Below are 20,961 nucleotides of genomic sequence, written 5' to 3'. Positions count from 1 at the left end.
GGGGTAAAACGCGAGGGAAAACGGAGGAACGATTCTTTGCGAACCTCTTGCAAAACCGACGAACAGTAGCGTAACCGACGATTTTGCAAACGGAATTATTCCTCTTTCGGTCTCGAGATTTTGAAACGAAGCCCAGACCTACAGGAAATTGCAGTGACTCTGGTTCATTTTAAATTTAGGAACCAAAGTATCGATTCGAACGTTCAATTAGTCGAAATGAAAATTAGAACGATGCGTGTCCATTGATCGTAAAAATTGAAACGAAAATCGATCGACGCGACGGTATTTAAATATTTTGAAAAAGACTTTAAGGGAAAGTGGTACAAATTAGGAATCGATACGTTTAAATTTCATCGAAACGATCCTAAATATACGTCTCGTGTTGTTCGACAATGGCTACCGCGCAACACCGCAAAAGTATTACTATACAACCACCTTCTCAGCCGACTGATTCGAACGCGATTGAAAATCTATGGAACGAATCGAAGATTCGTATTCGTTGGTATTCCATTCGCAACAAATTTCAGATTATTTTACCGAACACATTTTTCCCTTACTTTTCATTTCTACGATAATTGTTTGTTTCTACGATAATCGATGGACCATGTTTACCGTGACGCGTGCTTCGTTACACCTTTCATTGCGAATACGTAAACTACATTCGAATCGATATATAATATTTGTTCGGAAGATAAACTACCTTGGATGTAGTTCGTGCAAAGAACGTATTCCTATTCGTATCGGACTACACGGTTATCTTCGAAGCTAGACGGGGAAAGGGAAAGTTAATTTACGAGTATCGTTAGTTTGAACAAAAATGTCGAACAAAAATAATTGTTACTGTTGCGACGGTTGCTCCGTTTCAAAAGTTTCTCGAGGCTTCCATCTTTGATAGGGTTCGAGAAATTAATTTTAATTTTCACAAGTACGTAACGGAACAATGCGTATCAATTGACACACTTGTGTCGAAACGTAAAAACACTCGAAAATGTTAAAAACGGTAGGCATCTGAAAGAAAAAAAGGACGAAAAACCGCGTAATTAAGTGGCGCGAGGAGGGTTCGATTCGGTCGTCGATTCCGCGACGGAATCGAAATTTCCGCGTGAACGGCGAGGCGTCCGCGTCCGCGTCCGCGTCCGCGTCCGCGTGCGGGTTAGGCTCTCCCGCGCCCCCTGCAACCCCCCTCTCGCACGGCCCTGACCCTCCGGACTTCTCCGGCCGTTTTAGTTTGGCCTAGGGCTAAAACAATCGGCGCTTCGTGGTCTTGGTCTCGGTCCTCTCTTCTCTCGGTCGTTTCCACCGACGGTGCGACGTTCTTCCTTTTTCTCGCTTTTCGCCAAGCGCGAAATAACAGAGGAGCGGGAGAGACGAACGGCCGGGAGAAAGGGGACGAAAGAGAAAGAAACCGAAAGAGAGAGAAGGTGAGAGCAACGGAGGCAAGAAGGGACCACGAAGAGAGAGAGAGAGAGAGAGAGAGAGAGAGAGAGAGAGAGAGAGAGAGAGAGAGAGAGAGAGAGAGAGAGCCCGGGCCGTGCCGGGCCAGCCTCAACGGCTAACTCGAATTACTAAAGCGCCGAAGAGCAACGGCTTTAAGCGACTTATGGCGAACCGGAGGAACGACGCGGGATAAACCCGGGAAGAAAGCTCGATTTATTAGCGACACGACGCCACGCTCTCTCCGCTCTCTGTGATTTTACCGAACCGCCGGGGAAATTGATTTACGGGGGCGCTTCCTCGAACAACGCGCCCCCGGACCGGAAATTCAGACGAGCTACGGACACACGGAGCAACCTTTTCGACGGTACGCCGGGGTTTCGTTGATTGAAACTCGAGTGACGAACGACGAACGAACTACGGCTACCGCGCAACATTCGCCGCGCGCTTACGCGGAAAACGCCCACAAAATAAATACAAGGATGCCCGAAACCGGAGGGAGTATTGGAAATTGATTCTCGTAAAGGGTACATTTTCCGAAGAATAATTATAAAAATCAATCGAATTAGCAATGTTAACGATAATTCGGAGTTTTTTTTTTGGAGAACTTTCACGGTTCGAATAATTTATTCGGTTGAAAACCCAGTGCGAAAAATTTCCCATTTACGTATTCTTATCCGTGTTCTCGAAAGTTCCCCGTTCCTACGTACGAATAAAATAGACGGTTGAGCACTGCAAATCGTGTCGGAAGATTAAACAGAACGAAGTAATTAACCGAACCGAACACACCACGGTACTTGAGAAGAACCCAAGTACTAATTGCTCCTTTTTCGTTTGACTTTAGCCGCGACAAAAAAATTGCACGATACTTGGTATTATAATTGCGAGGTATGGAAATGATTGTTCACATCGTACTACATCTGCTTTGCTTAACGGGTCTCCCCTCTATATAATTCGTACATACACGATCATCGCATATTCATAGTGCATTATAAATCCAAATGTCGCGGTTAAAGGATTACCCTTCCAGTTCTTTTTGTACCACTGTCGACGAATTACGGTTTCCAGAACGATTAAGTAAAAAGTGGCGCGAGTGACTCCGTTTCAGTTACCGAGGGAAAAATTCGGTCGTTCGACGGGCCGATAAACGATACTCGGATACTTGTGCACGATACTGTACACGTGTCGCAAGAAATCACTCGCTCTTTGATGCGTCGCGTTCACGACGCATCGAAGAATCACCGTAATTTCGTTCCCGTTGGTATATCGTGGAAAGCCAGACTTCGGATAAACGACACAAGTCACGGATCCGAGAGGACGAGAAGATCGAGATAGCTGAAGACAAACGTCTCTCTTTCTTCGGGCATCTCGTTCCGGTCGTTTCTTCCCCAATTTTCTTCGCTCCGCGACGGCGATTCTTCTCCTCGAGATTTCTGGATCGCCTTCTTCCTTTTCGTCGGAAAAAGGGTCGCCAGAAATATACGGAATATCCGCGAGTGCGCTGCCGGCCGGCATCCGGTTGACTATTTCGAGAATATAATCACGAAAGGAGAGGAAAAGGGACCGCGGGGTGATCGCAAAATGCACTCGAAGTCGAAGAGGGCCGCGACTCTCGCGGTTTCAGCGTTCTGCGTTCAGCGTTCAGCGTTCAGCGTTCAGCGTTCTGCGTTCTGCGTTCTGCGTTCTGCGTTCTACCGGGTCACTCTCGCTGCGTTTCTTTATTCGTTCGGCTCGTAATCGGCCGTTTCGTTCTAAACGAGCGCAATCGACGACTACCGAGAGAATAGATATCCTACGAACGCGCGATTCGAGCGCCAACTCCTTTTTCCTCTTAAAAAATAAGAAACGCGGAAAGTTTTATTTTCAACCGTCTACTTTATTCCCAATGATTTCGATCGATCGATCTTTCGCTCTCTTTTTCGAAAATTATCAAACGGACACTACGGGATTTTCTTTGTCAATCGATACGACGCGTAGCTCGATTGCGCAAATTTTGCAACGTACTATATTTAAAAAATAAGGACGATATCGCGTGTTAACCACACTGCCTTTAGACGTCGCGAGGTTCGTTACACGAGATATAATCATAAACATAAAAAATATAACCTTTCCTTAATCGGTAGAGCGTATCGATGTCGCGCTCGAGGTGTTAACGAATCGTAATTCGTATTCTATTCTCAGTTTCGTGTAATTTTCAACTCGGTGATCTCGAATCTCTGCGACTCAATTTTCAGTTCTCGAACAAATACACAATAGGACGTAAACATCGACAACGGTGTATAAATCGATATGTAAATTTTAATGAAAAGAATCCAAGTGTATTCACTTTTATACCTCCGTATACTATATGTACTTTCTTAGTTCGTTCTTTCAAAAAGGTTGTTACAATTATTATTATCGCTATTATTGTTACTACTATCGTTAATATTATTAAACCGATCGTTGTTCGTACCGTTACTATGGAAGCACAATGGCGCACATTCTTAAAAAGATTAACTCGAGCTTTGAAAATATAAATGTGCGAGGGTTATATAAAGGTTAATAGAATCTTGACCTATCGCTTAAATAGCAGAAACTTCAATTGGATTCCATTTTCTTTAACGGAGACTTTTCATTACGAGAACGAAGAAACTGCACGTTACGCCAAGTCGTACGCGTACGTAAATTGATTCTGTGAAATTTTTATTCCATTCGACGGGACTGATGCTTCTCGTAACCTCGAAACAACAATTAACAATTATCCTTCGTTATTCTATATTATTCGTGAGACGATGTATCTCGAGTATCGTCGTGTATTACGAAACAAGTAGAGAACGAATGAAAGTTGCTTGAAATTTGGGCATTTAAAGACTCTGGTACTCGGTAACATTTTTCTTCGGGTTGGTAACGATAAGAAGAACCTTGCGTTTGGCAAGTTCGTTAAGAAATGTGTTCGCGTTAACAATGTATTTAATATAGTACGTTGGGTATTCCTCCGCGTCCGTAACGACGATAAATAAACCGCAAAACGTTCAGAGTTTTGCCCGAGAAATTCGACCCCTTTCACGACGGTTACGAAATTCCCGCTAAAAATTGTAAATTAAAATCCCGGAAACCCGTGGATGCTCTCCGTGAGCGTGCCAGCCCGAAGGAACACGCGCGGACTTCACGTTTTATGCGGTTTAACGTGTGCAAAACTGTTCGAAGGGTTTCGGATTAAGCGCTTTCCGCGTGGCTGGACGAGCATGGCGTCTGAATTACTTCGTGAAAATCGATAATACACTCCTCTCCGTAATGCTGTCGGCGTACGGCAGCTGTTAAAGTGTTTGACAAATCGCCCTTTCGAACGAATCCACCTATATCGCTTCGAGCCACTCGGTGTATTTAACTTTGATTTCCCCAAAAAAATCGCCCCTGCTGGATAAAAAAATTCAGTCGAGAACCTACGAATAATCCCGGATACACGAAAAAAAGAAAAACATCATATTTTTTGTTCACTTTCGAACGTACGCGACTCTATTCAAAAGTAGGATGTTCCACGGATAATTATTTACAAAAATTTATACCTTGCGGATCGGTAGAATTTTGGAATATGTTGCAAAGAACGGGGAGTAATTTGCTCTTTAAATTCTACGAGAATTGCTTACGGCTGCTGAGGTACTATATGTCGGTTCGAAGTATTCGACTCGATTGTGCTTTGTTCTTCGCGAGTCGCTCGTTAGGGGTGTTTCGATAAGAAACGTGAATTATTGTTTATTCGCCGTTATTGTTTTGCAAACGGAACCTAACCGAACCGGACCGTTACGAGCGAAAAGTAGTGGTTTCGGTTGTTTTCGTTCTGTTTCGAAGACGATACAAGGTTTATAATGATTATAAATTGAACTTAAAAAAGCAGCAGCATGTCTCGGCAACCACGAGCGACCTCCGCGCGATTCAAAGTGCAGGTTACTCGGAACTGCACCCCGCATAATATAATATATCTCAAGAGCACGGTCATCGGTGAGGTATCAGTTTTTGTAGATACAATAATTCTCGTAGATTGTTGGATTCCTCTTTCGCGTTCTGGAAATTTTCTTTCGCCGAGAATGAAAGTGAAGACGGTTAGGTGCGTTTTTATCAAAGTTTTTCCAATAACGAAATTTGTATTTTCACGTCGAGGCGATGAGCAGTTTGGAAAATGAAAAACATTCAACAGGTTTCGTTTATTTTGAAATTGTAAGTATTTTACGATGACCTCGGGTCGCGTTCCGGATTGTTCGAAATTCTCTGTAGATTGGCTAGTGAAAATCGACCGAGGAAACGAGCGACGGGCTAAACTGTCGTAACTAATCCTCCTTTCTAGGCTCGCAATCAACCACAAAGCGATCCATCTACTCGAGTACTTCCTGCAAAGACAGACAATAACAGCCAACGGTTAATTTTCTCTCAAGTCCGCGACCGCTATCATTGGCCTGTACAAATCGTTAACCCTTTAATAGCGGAGTCTATTTCGTGTCATAGGTGTTGCGTTCGATCTGATTTCAAAAGTAGACTAGACTTCTATTATACTTCGGACGAAAGAAAATACAGTGGGTCCTCGAGTTACACGGTCTCGCGTTACGCGGATTTCTAGACGCGCGGTTCTATCCTCACTTACGTTCTTATATTATACATATTTTTTACGGGCGTGCGTGTATTTAGATATTAAACGATGTTCCTTTTCTTTCGATTTATCTGTGCACTTTAAACAGGAGAATAACGCGTAAATAATAATCGTCGACAATGATATTTGACAATTTATTTTTTAATCGACCGATGTGTAATATTTCTCAAAACATTCATTGAAACGAAATCCGGGTTTACGTTCGCAGGTTTCACACCGGAACGCTGTTTGTATTTTTTATCGCACGATTAGCTGGTCAATGGAGCGCCCAACGAGCACACTTGGAGAAGAACGCTCGATATCGATGGTGCCCGAGACACTTGGAGCAGAATGTTGAATATCGACGGTCCTCGATAGGTATACTTGGATCGATAGGGTTGAGAAAACTTTCCTTCCCTTCGATTTTTCCTTTTATAAAGAAGTACGCACGGACGCGTTCCATTTTAATTAACTTTCGAAATTGTAGATGGATCGTGTACCGAACGAATTACGGGGTAAAAGATCGGTTCTAGATGCGAGTCGTATCGGGTCAGACGTAGTCGGGTTTTCTTTTTTACACCGCTTTCGTAAGTCGAGAAGTTGAATCAGTACCCTTTATCGTGGTCTCTTTTGTACAATTGTCGTTATATTTAACACACGTATCTTACGTGTGCCCGTATAATATAGTATACGTGTACCAGGTTGCACCGCTTTCATAAATTAAAAAGTTAGGTCGGTAACAGCACCCGTCGTCCTACTTCTTTTGCACCATTGTCGTAATATTCAACGCTCATACTTTACACGTATCCGTGTACATATTCGCTACGTTGCGCTACTTTCGTAACTCGCGAAATTAGATCAGTAACAGCACCCTTCACCCTACTTCTTTTGCACAATTATTGTCACGTTTGACACTGCACGCGCGTGTTTCCGATGCGATCTCCTTCGGGTTCGCGCTGCACCAAGCGCGAGAATTTTATCGAGAAAATGCTCTCGTTTCGAGAGTTCTTTCGAGTTTTAGATTCTAAATCGTTTTCTTAACGAAGCATTTTCGTATTACTTTTTTGACAGTTCGATAGTTTTATCGGATCCCGCGGAATATACTTTTGAAAGAGGTACGAGGATCCTTGGCAAGTAGGGAAATATAGTAAGCGTCACCCGTACACGGGGAGAAAGTTAGCTGTCGGCCGAATACGGTTGAGGCGTCGGATCGACCCGTTGAAGGGTTAAAATTCAACGTATCCTCGTGGAACCCCGAAGAACCGTCGAACCCTCGATCCCACGCGTTACGAAACCGCCTGCATAAGAATCGAGCCGGCGCGGATCGTTCGAGTTCCAACGGGCGAGCGTTTCGCGGTGATTCGCGAGGGCCGGCGAAATCGTTTTGCTCGAAACCGGAATATTTCTTCTCCCTTTCCGGTGATTCTGGAATCTGAGACGGACGCTGGCCAGGGACCGCGCGCATTCTTTTTCTCGTTCCGGCGTTCCCCTTTTTCCTGACGGGATTCGACGGGTCTTGCGGGGCCGGGCCGCGGGGAAAAAAGGGCCCCGGCTAATTAATAGAGCCGGATTGAGGAGCCCGAGCGAGGATCGACGACGCTCAGGCTCGTACGAAAAATAAAATGCGCCCCCTCCGAGTAAATTAACAGAGTGGAGAGCGAGCTGCCGCGAGCTAATTAATAGAGCAGCCACGGGAGGGAGAGAGGAGGGAACGACAGAGGAAGGACAGAGCCAGAAGAGACCAAGACCTCTCTCTCTCTCTCTCTCTCTCTCTCGCTCTTATTCGCTCTCTCTCGCTCTCTCTATCTCGTTTTCGCCCTTTTTTGCACAAGCAACGATCCAGAGGATCGCGGTCCTTCGACGATGGTCTTGTTTCCCTGGCCGCGTTCGCCCGCTGGCTCGCCTTTTATGAATCGATTCGATTTATATTCCCGCGCGTATAAATATTTAAGTATGTAATTAAACGGCTCTCGGCCGCGGCCGTGCAGAAAAGGCTACAAAAGGAGAAACGCGAGCGTAATGATACGTCTGTCGATCGACTGTGAGCGGAAATCCCGCGTTACGTTTCTAGGACTGAGAACGCGCATGCACGTCGCGCTACCTTCTTGGGGATGATTTCAATGTCGAAGTTCTCGGCCCCTGGGGAATTAATTATTTTCTCTTACCAGAGAGGCTGGAATGTAACGATTTCCAAAGAGTTCACGGGAATACCGAGACGGTTCGTTCGAGGAATCGCGAGCCCCGATTTTTGGCCCGATTGCATATTTCGTGAAATTTCATTTTCGGGGAATTCGTTAGTTTCTCTTAGCAGAGTTCCCGGAACGCAAGGAATCGTGACGGTTTCACGGGGATCCTGTGACGGTTGGTCGAATCGATTGCAAACTTTTCACAGTTGGAAAATTGTTTTCTTTTTTTTTGGATCGGTGAAACTTTTCGCAACGTTGTATCGAATGTTTCGACGATGGAAAGAATTTCAACGACTTTATTACGAATAAAACGAGACAGACGTAAAGGCGGAGAAAATAAACGTACACGTATACGTGTGTTGGTTGTAAGACGGTAAACGGACGAGGTTCGATGATTTTCGTTTTAGAATCTAACTATAGTTCGAAGGTATAACCTGTACGAAGTACGGTAAATTTTTAGTTGCAAATATTCCATGCAGTCACCGAGTCGTATCGAGTCGTATTGCACGTCATCGTAGAATATAAGTAATGGCTGCCGCCTGTGGAAAAATAGATATTTTTTTTGGCTCGTAGGGTATTTTCGAGACGTCGGATCACGTTGACCAAAGGTCGATTCAAATATCATTAATTAACGTTTTATATAATTATATAATCGAAGGCTGCTTTTAAACTTATTCTCAAAGTAAACACGTGTATACATAACGTACGTATTAACTTTTATTCGTAATACTTCTTTGTACGATAATAATACGATTCACTTTCAAACTTATCCCGAATATATACACAAAATATATTGCATATTCCGAGCTAAGTGTTTCTTGAAATACTTTTTTCCGAAATAATAAAACAATCCTTTCGTAAACTCAATCTCATATATATACGAAATATGTATGCACGGTAACTACTATTTGTAAACATTTTTCGTTATAAAATAATAAAAGAGTGTAACTTTTGCTCGCGTTATTCGCATAAAAATAATTTTTCAACCGAAGAAGACCAACCGTTGACATCGACATTGAAAAATTGTTTCTATGCGATACTTGCACCATCTGCCAAAAACGTAACAACAATGAGACGTTTATTGGAACGTAACGAGAAAAAGTACACGTACAGAGCGATGTAAGGTCTAACCTCCAATAACGTGGAAAGAAAGAGACAACGCGGACCGAAGAAGGTTGCGGGTGTTGAAGAGAACGGACGAATAGTAACCAGAGTCCTTTGACTTTTTTCATTGAACCGAGAAAAATCGAAGAAATACGAACGGACCCGAGATCGAAGTAACGAACGATCGTATACGTTAGATGGAAAAAGCTACCGAGAAATTTCCTAAATCGAAAGATAAGATTCTTAAGCGAGGCACCGATTCTTCTTCGAATTTGTCAGCCGTTGAAACGAATTCGCACCTCGAAGATAGAACTCGAAGAATGTCAGGGATTCATAAGAAAGGTTGCAAAGAGAAAAGCAGAAACTCCGAACGCCGGATTTTCTAAAAAACAGCGAGACAGGGACGAGGAGGGCGCAGCTCGCTGTTCGAGAGAGAGAGAGAGAGAGAGAGAGAGAGAGAGCGACGAAGAAGGAACGTCGTTTTATTTTTTTTCCCTCTGTTCTTCGTTCGCTATAATTAACGCAAGACCGGGCCAGCGAGTCGCGGTGGCGGCGGTGGCGGCGGGTGGGGTAGGGTAGGATTTTGGAGGGGAGGGGAAGGAACGGTGAAGGAGGGGGTGAGTGCAACGAGGGCTAGAATATCTGGCAATAAAAGTGGCGAGTTCGAAAAGGGAATTGCGAAACGAAGCGGTGAAATGCCGCAATGTTTGTTGGCCGCGCGATTGGCCCCGATCTCTTTGTATCGGGAAACAACGATTGGCAATCGCATGCCGTCCTCGAAACTCAGGAATCCATCGTTGCTCGATCAAACGATACACGCACACGCTTCCCCGCGCCCTTCTAACCTCCTCCTTAACCGAGCGTATTTCAACGTGCGCAAACACCTCGTCCCGCGCTTCGTGCGTTCGTACGTTCGTTCGTTCGTTCGTTCGTTCGTTCGTTCGTTTGTTCGTTGTACAGGTTCCTCCGCTCGTCCCCGTTTTTTCCTGGCCGACGTTTCGCGATTTTTCGGCCGCCAAGAATACGACTTTATCGCGGCGAGCGACCGCGGCGCCGATTAACTAATCGAGCCTTCTAATTGCGAGCTGTCGCGAGCCTTGAAACCAGCCTCTCGATCGATCATCTTCAGCCTCCGCGCTTATTGTTAGAATGCCTCGAGACGAGTGACGTAATCGCGCGGGAATTCGCGGGAATTCGCGGGAATTTCGCGACAATAATTACGAGAGGGTGACCATCCTCCGTCGCTAAAATCACGGCTACGATTACGATGGAGGACCCGTCGCTCGAGATATTAATCTCGGTGCTTTCTCGTACCTATTGTTTTTTCGCTATAATTAAAGCTACTGTAATAGACGCGACTCTCGTTCTTGATACAAAGTTAAGAACACGAGTTCCGCGCATTCGTGACATCTTTCACCCGAGACCTTGAACGTACACGGTCGAACGGAACCGCGTACCAACCAGGGTTGATTAAACAGAATAATAACTTTCGACGCGATTAATTATTCTTTCGTTAAGGTTTGATTACTTTTCGATTTTCCGAATCCCATTTCTATATATTCGATTTGTAACCATTCGCAAATATCCCATTTGTAGCCATTGCGAAGCGAGACGTAACAACGTCACGAGTAAATGTGTACGAACGGGAGACAGATGAACGAGTCGAAAGGAAATTAAATAATGATCAATTGTAAGGTTGAACTGCGTTAAGGAGATCGAATTTGGTGTAGATTTGAACAAATACAGACCCGTGACGAAGTCTATGGAGCAGTAGAGAGAGTTTCGGTGGCACGGTCTAGAAACGGGGTAACTACTGTCAACGTAACTGAAATCCAAGTTCGAATTGTGGCGACACGAGGCTCGAGGTTGCCCTTCTGGTCGAATCCTCGATTCCATAGGCAATTGTCGATGCTATTGAACGCATCGCCTGTCCAATTCTTAAGACATAGGATTTTTAAGTAGCTTTATTGGCGATTCTCAATTCCAACGGACAAAGTGACCTATAAGCTTAAATCGTAGCGACGCGAGAGGAGTTTCCGTCATCGTTGTCGAATCCCTGATTCTACGGTCCAAATTCTCGAACGGATCGTTCGCGTACTCCGTAGCCGTTCCAGTCGAATCCTCGATTTTACGTATAATTGTCGTTTTTCTTCTATCGCACGAATTCCAAACGAACGTTTCTCTTTCTGTGCCGACTATTCTCGTTGGACCAAATGTAGTAACTTTATCGGCGAGTTTACGATGGACTCTAAATAGCAGTTCTCCGATCGAAGAACAGCCAGAAGTCGAGAAGTCGAGAAGTCGAGAAGTCGAGAAGTCGAGAAGTCGAGAAGTCGAGGTCTACTCCGTGACCTCTGGCTCTGGTCCGCTCGATGGAAAACTGTTTGCGTTAGACTCGATCCATCGTACACCTACGGTGACGGTTTCCGATTGGCCTGAATTGGAATTCTTTCTTCGTCTAATCGGCGACTACTTCGAATCGTTAGCGAGTGGTAGCAGACAAGTGAAAAATTGTCCGGTGACCCGCGTCCGGAATTTTCAACCCGCTCCCTTTTTACCACCGCGGTGGTGGAGTTTGAGAGGGCGCCACCAGCGTGGTAGTTTGCGGAAAAATGCGTTTCTTCTGACGGTGCCGATAGCATCGATGGGCAACGATCCTCAGCGGGCGCCGCGTGGCCAAAGAACAGAACGAGGAGGATCCGGCGAGGACGAGTGGGGCGGGAGGGAGCAGGGGGTGGCGGAGAAGAGCGAAAAATTAGGGACGGCATTCCGTCTGTGTACCGATGCATTTCGGTGACCGCTGAACGGCCGTGGACGTTCCTTTTAATGCGATCGCGATTCCGCGAGCGGTAAGAAATTAATAAAAAGTTGAGGAACGATAAATTAGACCGGCGACGACGAGACGGCGCGAGAACGGTCGAGCGTGTAGGCTGAGGAGGGCCGGACGGGGGCCAGTGGGGGCCAGAAACGCCGCGGAAAGAATACACGGGGCCCAGAGGGGGACGGACCGGGCGCTCGGCAGGCCCCGGGGCCAGCTCGGGGCGATAATAAATTTCAAATATAAATAATAAAATTTCGAATCCGCCGGGTTTCGAGCGGGTTTTTACGAGGCCGGCCGCGCGCGCGCGCGGCTGGCAACACGGCCGCATTGTTTCGGTTCCGCGGCGAAACTCGCCGTACTCTCCCCTGCCCCCTTTCTTTCTCTCTACCCGGATCGGTGAAATACAGATTTTGCGCGATTTTTGTCAGTCTAGGATCGATTCACCCACGATTTTTGTATTTATTCGAGGTTTCGCGATAAAGTGGAGCTCGGAACGATCATGGGAAAAATTATTAAGCGAAAAATTAGGGACGGGGTATTGCGCGTTTGTCGATGAAAAATACGACAGAGAGATTGCGCGTTTAACATCTTTTGAATCGACAGCACTGCTGTAAAAATTCCACTATTCCAATTACTCAAAATCAAAGACGTAACGATCGAAGCACGAGACGTTGTTTTTGATCCAACGTGCTTGAAAATCAACGTGCCCGAGTATTCTGAACAATCGCAAGAATTTCAATCAGCCTCGGAAGATACGAAATTAGAAACACAATCGTTCGAGCTCCGAAGGAAAAAAAGAAATGTGAAAAAAGAGAAGCGACACCCGTGTCGTAAGAGTTTAATGTTTATGCATGGGGCTGCGAAACGAGCCGAGCCGAAGAATAATGCATCTGTAACCAATTATGCGTTGGAGCTCCGCGAGAAAGCGAGGCGGGAAGGAAAACAGCGACAGGGAATCGACGCCTTGGCTGTCAAATATTTATTTAGCCGTTGATTCGTGGAATTTCAACCCCCTTTTCCCGCGACAGCTGGGCCGTGTAAATCCCGTTAAAAAGATTTTAATCTGCCGTGAAATTCGGTACCTTTGCTCTCTCCTTAAGGATGTTTCTCCGAGACTCGATCTTCGACTGGCCAATAACGATCGCTTCGTCCGAGCTGCTCGTTCCTCGAAATTTTGAGTCCGGTAGGTTGCTCGATAGTCGAGAAGGATTCGTAGATAATCGAAAAGATGGCCGGACCCACGATCGAGAAGATTTCGGAATCGTCGCAAAGATCGCTAGATAGTCGACAAGCGCTTTACATAATCAAGAAGATGGTAGCTACATCGTCAATGGGATAGCTGGATTGCGAAGAATGTAGCTACACGATCGAAAAGATAGCTAGATTTTCAAGTAGATGGAGAATCGAGAAAATAATTAAACAGCGATACGCGTCGATGGACAATTGAGATCGCTAGGACTTGTAGAAAATTTGTATACCGTGTGTTTTTGGCTCCGAAAAATATATATGAAAAGCTCCTTGGAACGATTTTTCGCGAAAAAGTAAATGGAGAAAGTAAACGTTGCGTGCAAAGAAATTTTATTCTACCTTTGCGCGCGGAATTATGTCCTGTCGTGTTGGAGCATCTGTTACACGACACCCCGTATAAAACACCAAAAACCACCTGCACCCGAGAAGCCAAAATCCACCTCAATAACAACTCCCCAATCCTCGAGGATTCAACCGCAGAATGCAAGCGTCGGAGAACGAAAAAGACGAGGCTCCGAGTCCTCCTGAATTCTCCAGAAATGCGAGAAAAAAGTGAAGACGCACAAAAGAAGATCCCCTAAATCCATTTTCACGGCAACCGCATAAGTCAGGAACGATTTTTCTCAAACTCCGCTCCCTCGGCGTCCGCGTTATGACACACACGCGCGCACATGTATATATATATATACACACATACACATACATATGTGTATGTGTGTATATATATATATACACATATATGGTCGTTAAAGTGGTTGGGGGGCGATAGTGGGGGTGGAAGAACGCAGCGGCAAGAGCAGGATAGAAGAGTGGGGAAGGGCAGCGCGGGGAGGGAGAGAATAAGGCCCCGAAGGGCCCGTGGCTCGGAGTATATGCAGAGAACGCGGTGCACCAGTTATTTATTGTAGCTCCCGTTTATGCTTTATTTGTTATTTGCCCGGTCGACTGGTTGGCTTGACTGCCAGCTCACGTAGGTGTACGAGTACCTACGAGGGTACCTTATCTACCTTCCAGACATGCGTAACACAGCCTTGCCTCGCCGAGATGAGCCAGATTCGCATAATTGGCCGCTTAATACGAAGCATTCTTTCCCCAGCCCCCCGCGACCCCCTCGGATCGAATAGAATTTCTTCCCCGAACAGGGCGATTAACCTTTCGCAGACTGATTCGTCGATGACTGTAACACGCCGCAGTTAACGAGGAATTATTGCTTTTCTCGGGATGTTGAGATTTGACGAGCCCCGTGAACCTACGGACCATTGGACGGCTCTCTTTCTCGCACCGTTGGTAAAACTTGTTACTCTCGTACCGAAAGACGATCACCGGTACAATCGTATCGAGCAGCAAAAATGCTGCAGGTACGAATTTGGCAAATCGTTGCGATACTTGTCCAATTCTATCGAGAGTGGTATCGAAATATCGCTCCATTTTGTCAGGCGAGCTGGAAACTCTTGGAATCGAAACACAGGTAGAAAAGTTCAACGATACGTACTCTAGAAATATGAAAGTTCGTTTCAGGGAAATTTTATCTCGGATTCCTACTTTTGAAATTTTGTAATTTTACGATACACGTTCCGTTTTGCATATTTCTTACCATCGTTTTCTATTACGCGCATCTTGTATCGCGTATTTTATACCAAAGCGTTCTTCCGTTAATAACGATAATAATAATAATGAAAATTTGTTCGGTATTCGAGATGAATTTGTACAGTCGAGTATCGTGGGCTCTTTGCGTGTGAATTTTCAGAGTAGTCCTTCGAGCACCGCTAGCTACAAATTGTTCGTACTCGATATCTGCTCTCACGGAGCTTAAAAAAGTGCAGAAAACTCCCCTGTGGATAAGAAGTATCTCGGAGGAAGAAGGATCCGTTCCATGTACGGGCACGGTTTCGCAAGAACACGAAGACACCGGAGCTCCGAGTAGCTCAATTAAGGCTTATCGCGCGCTAATCGAACGTAATAGACAATTTTCGGCAGACGTCAGAATATTAATGCGACACGAGGTTCCACCGCTGAGCCGCGGAGACTGTTAATTAAATTGTATTTAAAGTGAATTAACGACCGCGCGTATCAACGAGCCTGTTAAGCCCCGCGCCGTAAATGAATGTCGAACAGGTGCAGCCCCGGCAGACGCGGTTCGCGGACGTCGACGGTAATTGTTAAAGTCGTAAATTGCTTGTAATTGTTAAAGGCTGTCCCTGGCATTCGATGTGTTACGCGGCGTGCAGCCCGCGTTCGGTTGAGTTTCGATGCAACGTCGATCGAAGATTGCCGAGCAAAGGCCACGCGGGGTCGCGGATTATCAATTAACTTCGTTCGTACATACATGGAATGCGAATCGTACACGCTGAAACAATTACCTTCGATCGAGCCGAGACGAATCTATTCGTCGGATGGAATTTTGCAAATCGCGTGTTCACGTTCGTTTCTGAACGATCGAGAGGAGGCTAGACGCAACGTAATCGTATACAGTGCGCTCGTTGGTTAAACGTAGCTTGAAAATATTTCGTCGAGCGTAAAGCTTCGAATCGAGGTAGCGTCGTTCGAGGTACGTTTCCGTAATACTATATTTCGGGTGCGAAGAACGCGTCGCGTAGCCGCAGAATCGTCGAAAACGACTGGGTCGTGTCGGTTCGCAGCGGGAGACGACGGAAGCGCCAACTATCGTATCCCGCGCGCACCGTGTCGCGTCGCGTCGCGTCGCGTCGCGTCGCCTCGCCTCGCGTCGCCTCGCGTCGCCTCGCGTCGCCTCGCGTCCCCTCGCGTCGCCTCGCGTCCCCTCGCCTCGCACACGTGTGCGTCGAGGCTGATAGTTAAGTCATCCGTGGCGTAACGGCGCTCTTAAGTGCACCTCGACGCAAGGTGGTCGGTAACGTTGGTGTCGAACAACGTTGGAGAGTCAGAGGGCAGAACGAGACGCGCGGAGGGGGAACGAGGATGAAGAAAGAAGTTCGAAGGAGACGTTGAAAGAGGGTTCCAGCCCGCGACGGGGAGGGCGAGAGGGCCGAAGACACCGCGAGAAAGAGAGAATAATGTGTTAAAGCAGCAAGCAGCAACTACTCTAATTGGCCACTTTGTCCATTTATTCGATTTATTTAAATTATGGGACAATTGACAGTAGGCATTCTATTTTTTAAATCTCCCCGGCCAACCGGCTGATTGGGCGAGATTGGCGTGAGACACTGGCCCCACAGATTCCCCAGTTGTGGGCTTAATCAGCTTTGATTGCTGCCCTCTCTCTCGCCTCTCGACTCTTTCACTCTTTCTCCTTCTGGCTCCTCGCACTCTCTCTCCTTCGCGCTCCCTGCCTCTCTTTCCTTTTTATTGTCGTGCCGGCGAACGCGTACACGGTCGACGAACAACGCACAATTTTATTTTATTCCGTTTCAGCGCGGATCCCGCGACGAGCTTAATATCGTCCGGGAGTGCGAGACGTTGATTGGCCGATCTGTAAATTGTGGGAATGTGCCTCCGGATAACAGAGACACCGAGAGAGACCGCCTACTCCTCTCTCTTCCCTCCTTTGTCGACCGATTGCCATAATTTCCGCTCTCGCGGCTGATTCGTTTCTTCGTTTTCGACGGAAAAATTCCCTAGATGCTGCGCGATCGCTGAGAAAGCGAACCCTCTCGTTCGATTTTTCTCCGGTGTTTCGACGACAACGACGACAACGACGACAACAACGACGACAACGACGACAACGACGACAACGACGACAACGACGACACGACGACAACGACGACAACGACGACGACGACGACGACGACGACGACGACCACGACCACGATGGATCCCTTTCGAGAAGAAACGCGAAAGATGCGCGAAAGAATCCCCTTTGCGATAAAACGACGAGTCGCGCAGAGGCGACGATCGGTGCACACTCTGCCGGTGTATTTATAAACGACTATCGACGCGGTTACGTAACGTCTCTCGATTCTATCCCCGCGATGTCCTATAATTAATGAAATTCCCATCGGGTCACCGACTTCTCCGTTCTATCGGCGATCGATCGGCATCGCGTGCTCCGTGGCCGATTTAAAATTAACTCGTGTCACCAGAATGCCTCGCGAACGCTTCTTTTGCTAGGGACTTTTTCGTCCCGTTGCACGTGGCTCGTTTGGGAATCCCTCTGCTCGAAAATCTGATACGAGCCTCACCTTCGATCGTCGTTGGAACGCGCCGCGAGGAACTCGATAAACGATCTTTTCTACGGACTCTTTTTCCTCTTTCGTTGGACTCGTCGAAAGTGTCCGTTCGAGGTTATCTATTTCTTCTCTTCCGTGGAAAATTCCAATATCGTTTTCTTCCGTTTTTGATAAACGAGTCCAACGATCGAAAACGTTAGGCGGAACGCCGTTTTCGAATTTTACCCCGGATCCGATCCAATTCGAATACGATAGTTTTCGCGTATACCGTAGATCACGTAATACAGATTCTTTGTTACGACAAAATGGTACGATCGCGTTACCGTTTACCGTTGTTCGGTTCGATACGCGAGTCGACGAACAGAGAACGTTACGCGTACGTTTAAAATTGTTCTCCAGATCCGATAAAATTCAAGCGCAATAATTCCCTTCTAGATTCTCGGTCCGATTCCAATATACTAGTAAATATAAATTCTCTACCGTGACGTAATTATACGGTCGTTGGTTTCTCTTCGTCCGCTAAACGTCTCGAGAAAGCCAGGGAAAATACTCTTTCCCTGGATTCCGCGTTACGAGTATTTTTCTCTGCCGGTCTGTTATCGTATAGCTTCTCCATCGGAGGCGTAATTCGTTTATCTCGGGGGTGGGTGGGTGGGTGTGTACGGGGGAGCTGCACGAATCCGTTTCCACGCACGGTCTTCCTCTCTTTCCCGATCGTCCGCGGACATGGCAACCCCCTGCAGCCCCCTCGTGGGACCCACTTGCGCTCATCCCATTTCCTTGATAATTCCCATAATGCTGTGGGCGGATATTCCAATAAAGGGGGAAGAGCCCCCAGCCACAAAACGCTGAAAGCATGGGAGACGACTCGTTTCGTCAGGTTGCACGCGTTTTACGAGCCTGCACCGATTCAATCGAACAAATAGAAGACGGGACACGCGCGTTCTTCGCTTGGGAAGAGATTTACGGATCCACGTCACGTGACCGTGGGAATTGATAATTGTCTCGATGGGATGCGGGGCCATTGTTCACGAATTTAAATAATCTGAGAAAAAAAGGCCGAGTTTCAACGAACGCTCGAAGGCTGTAGCGATTTCTCGAGCAAAAGAAACCCGAGCCACGTTTCCTGTACGCAGTTCGAAGATTCGTATCGCGTTTCAAGCAGATTATTAGTCGTCGGTTCGGCGAATGATTTATTTCGCGTAGGACTAACCGTCGTCGAGGACGAACGATTCTCGAACCACGGAATTGTCGAGCGTCGCGTCACCCTGTTACCGTTCCTATCTTCCTGAACGTTTCTCGTTTATACCGAACCGCCGACGTTCAATTGTTATTGTACAAACGTGGAAGAGAATACTGACGCGACGCTATCGCTGCGCATGAAACCCTGTGAAATTCGATGACGGTTTCCCTTCGGTTAGACCTCCTGTCTCTGAACGCGGAAATTCGAACCACCTGTTGAATAACCCCGTTAAAATCCCATTTTCCGTTAAAAGGGGGTGGTGAAGGGTGGGGTGAAGGGTGGGGTGAAGGGTGGGGTGAAGGGTGGGGTGAAGGGTGGGGTGTGGGGTGTCGCCAGTTTCGAAGCCAACCTCGCGGATACGCGTAGACGGTCCGGACCGCGATACGACATTCCGAAAACAAACAAAGGTGTGCGTTACTCGGTCGGCTCGTTCTCTCGGTCAAATACCAAAGTATGTATCTCGAACTTGCTGGAACATCGAAGCCCGACGTTTCGCGAACCAATTTAACCAAGATCTTTGTCTCCGTCGTGATAACAGGTTTCCAGCGTGACAATTAAAAGGACGAGGGCAAATCGACTGGTTCCACCGGATCGTTGCCGATTTCGACGCGTCGCATCGTTCCGCGACCCACGCTCCCCCCCCCCTCCCTCCCTCTCCTGATCATTTTTCTTTCGTTATTCTTTGTTTTTCGTTCCTCCCTTCTCGAGGAGCGGGGTCGTCGAACGCCGGGGACTCGATTTGAATCTAATTACGATCCCGATAATTCCGTAAGGAGGAGGAAATAGTAACTCACCGGAAACCTTCGGGTCAGCTGCCTCCACCTTCATCGCCGCCAGGCTCGCTATTGTCGGCGGTACCTAAAAGAAAATACATTACGATGTACAATGCACCAGCATGCTCAGGGCCGTGCTCGCGATGGGGACACGAAAGGGGGCCGCCTACGCAACGGGGGGACCGAGGGGGACCGAGGGGGACCGAGGGGGACCGAGGGGGACCGAGGGGGACCGAGGGGGACCGAGGGGGACGGTTCTATAAGGTCCGCGACACGTGTCGCTGAAAACTTGAATGGCTCCAAATTATCCGGGGCACTCGACGACCTTTTCGGAAAAACCGTGGGTCTCCGAAGGGAGCCACGATTTTCCGGCCGCGTAAATACAGGGATCGAGATTTTTTTATGCAGGATGGATCGGCCTCCTCGACGATCACCTCGAACAACGCGCAACGTTTCGCTTTGCGCCCAATCTGGATTATAGAATGACCCTCCCCCCTCCTCTAGAACCGTGGCCCTCGTTTTGAAACAGACCGTTTCGAACGATTGCAAACCGGCCACTGAATTCGGCTCGAAACAGGCTACGCGCTTCGCCCAAGAAAAATATAGGGTATTTGAATAGCGTAAATTTTACTCAAACTAGTGGAAATTACTTTTAAAGCAAAGATCAAATTTATCGAAAAGTTAATCGAAACGATATCGAAGTAAAATATTAAAAATACGTGTTCGAGGTCAATAAGATGTACACTCAACGGCATGGAATGTTCGATTCGAACTGAGTGCAGAGAGTGTACGAAATATTAATTAAATTCGAGTAGCGTACATTAGTGAAATATTAAACTCTAATTTTCCTTGCGCGATCGCACCGTTAATTCCGATTCGAAAATTCGATTTCCTGTTGCGGACATCGATACGATCCTGCGTGGAATTCGAGGCGTTAACCTTTACTCGCCCGTAGAATTTTCGCGTCGACAAAAACTATGCCTTTATCGTTACGACATCCTCTTGGGGACGTTACGTGAAGCGGAAATGGCTTCCGGTTCCCCGAAAACGTCCAGGAATCGGAATACCGACTCGATTTCTCGGGTCAACGACCTTGTCGCTGTACGCGCGATGCACCCAGTAAATGTGTGTCGAAACGTTCACGAAATCACCGAACACTATTTTCGAAAAAGATTTTTCAACTCGTGTCGTTACTTCCCATTCGTTTCCCATTCACCTGTCCGAAAGTCTACGTAAAAGTGTCTCGAAAGATATTCGATTAAAAATAATAATAAAAGAAAAATATACATACGAGGGTTCACGGTTCGCGGAAGAATCGCTCGAACGAACAATTTCGAAGTAATTATCAGTGTTTCGCGGTATATTGCATCAGAAGTATCCATCTATCGGAAAGTAAACGAGTGTTCA

General features: G+C 46.8%; 1 protein-coding gene across 3 annotated transcripts in view; it reads right to left on the bottom strand.

Annotated features, from left to right (window-relative positions):
* The window catches only part of LOC143154173 (zinc finger protein castor homolog 1), a 308,704-nt gene that overhangs the window by 15,835 nt on the left and 271,908 nt on the right, over positions 1-20,961 (bottom strand). For all 3 annotated transcript variants that reach the window (XM_076326045.1, XM_076326043.1, XM_076326044.1), the window contains one exon: positions 19,576-19,639. In XM_076326045.1, coding sequence (XP_076182160.1) covers positions 19,576-19,639 — 64 coding nt within the window. The remainder of the gene's footprint in view (positions 1-19,575; positions 19,640-20,961) is intronic.

The sequence above is a fragment of the Ptiloglossa arizonensis genome, chromosome 14, assembly GCF_051014685.1.
Source record: "Ptiloglossa arizonensis isolate GNS036 chromosome 14, iyPtiAriz1_principal, whole genome shotgun sequence".
In the NCBI taxonomy this organism is placed as follows: domain Eukaryota; kingdom Metazoa; phylum Arthropoda; class Insecta; order Hymenoptera; family Colletidae; genus Ptiloglossa; species Ptiloglossa arizonensis.
The sequence above is the reverse complement of the archived record's forward strand: the minus strand, read 5'-3'. Positions and strand labels throughout refer to the sequence as shown.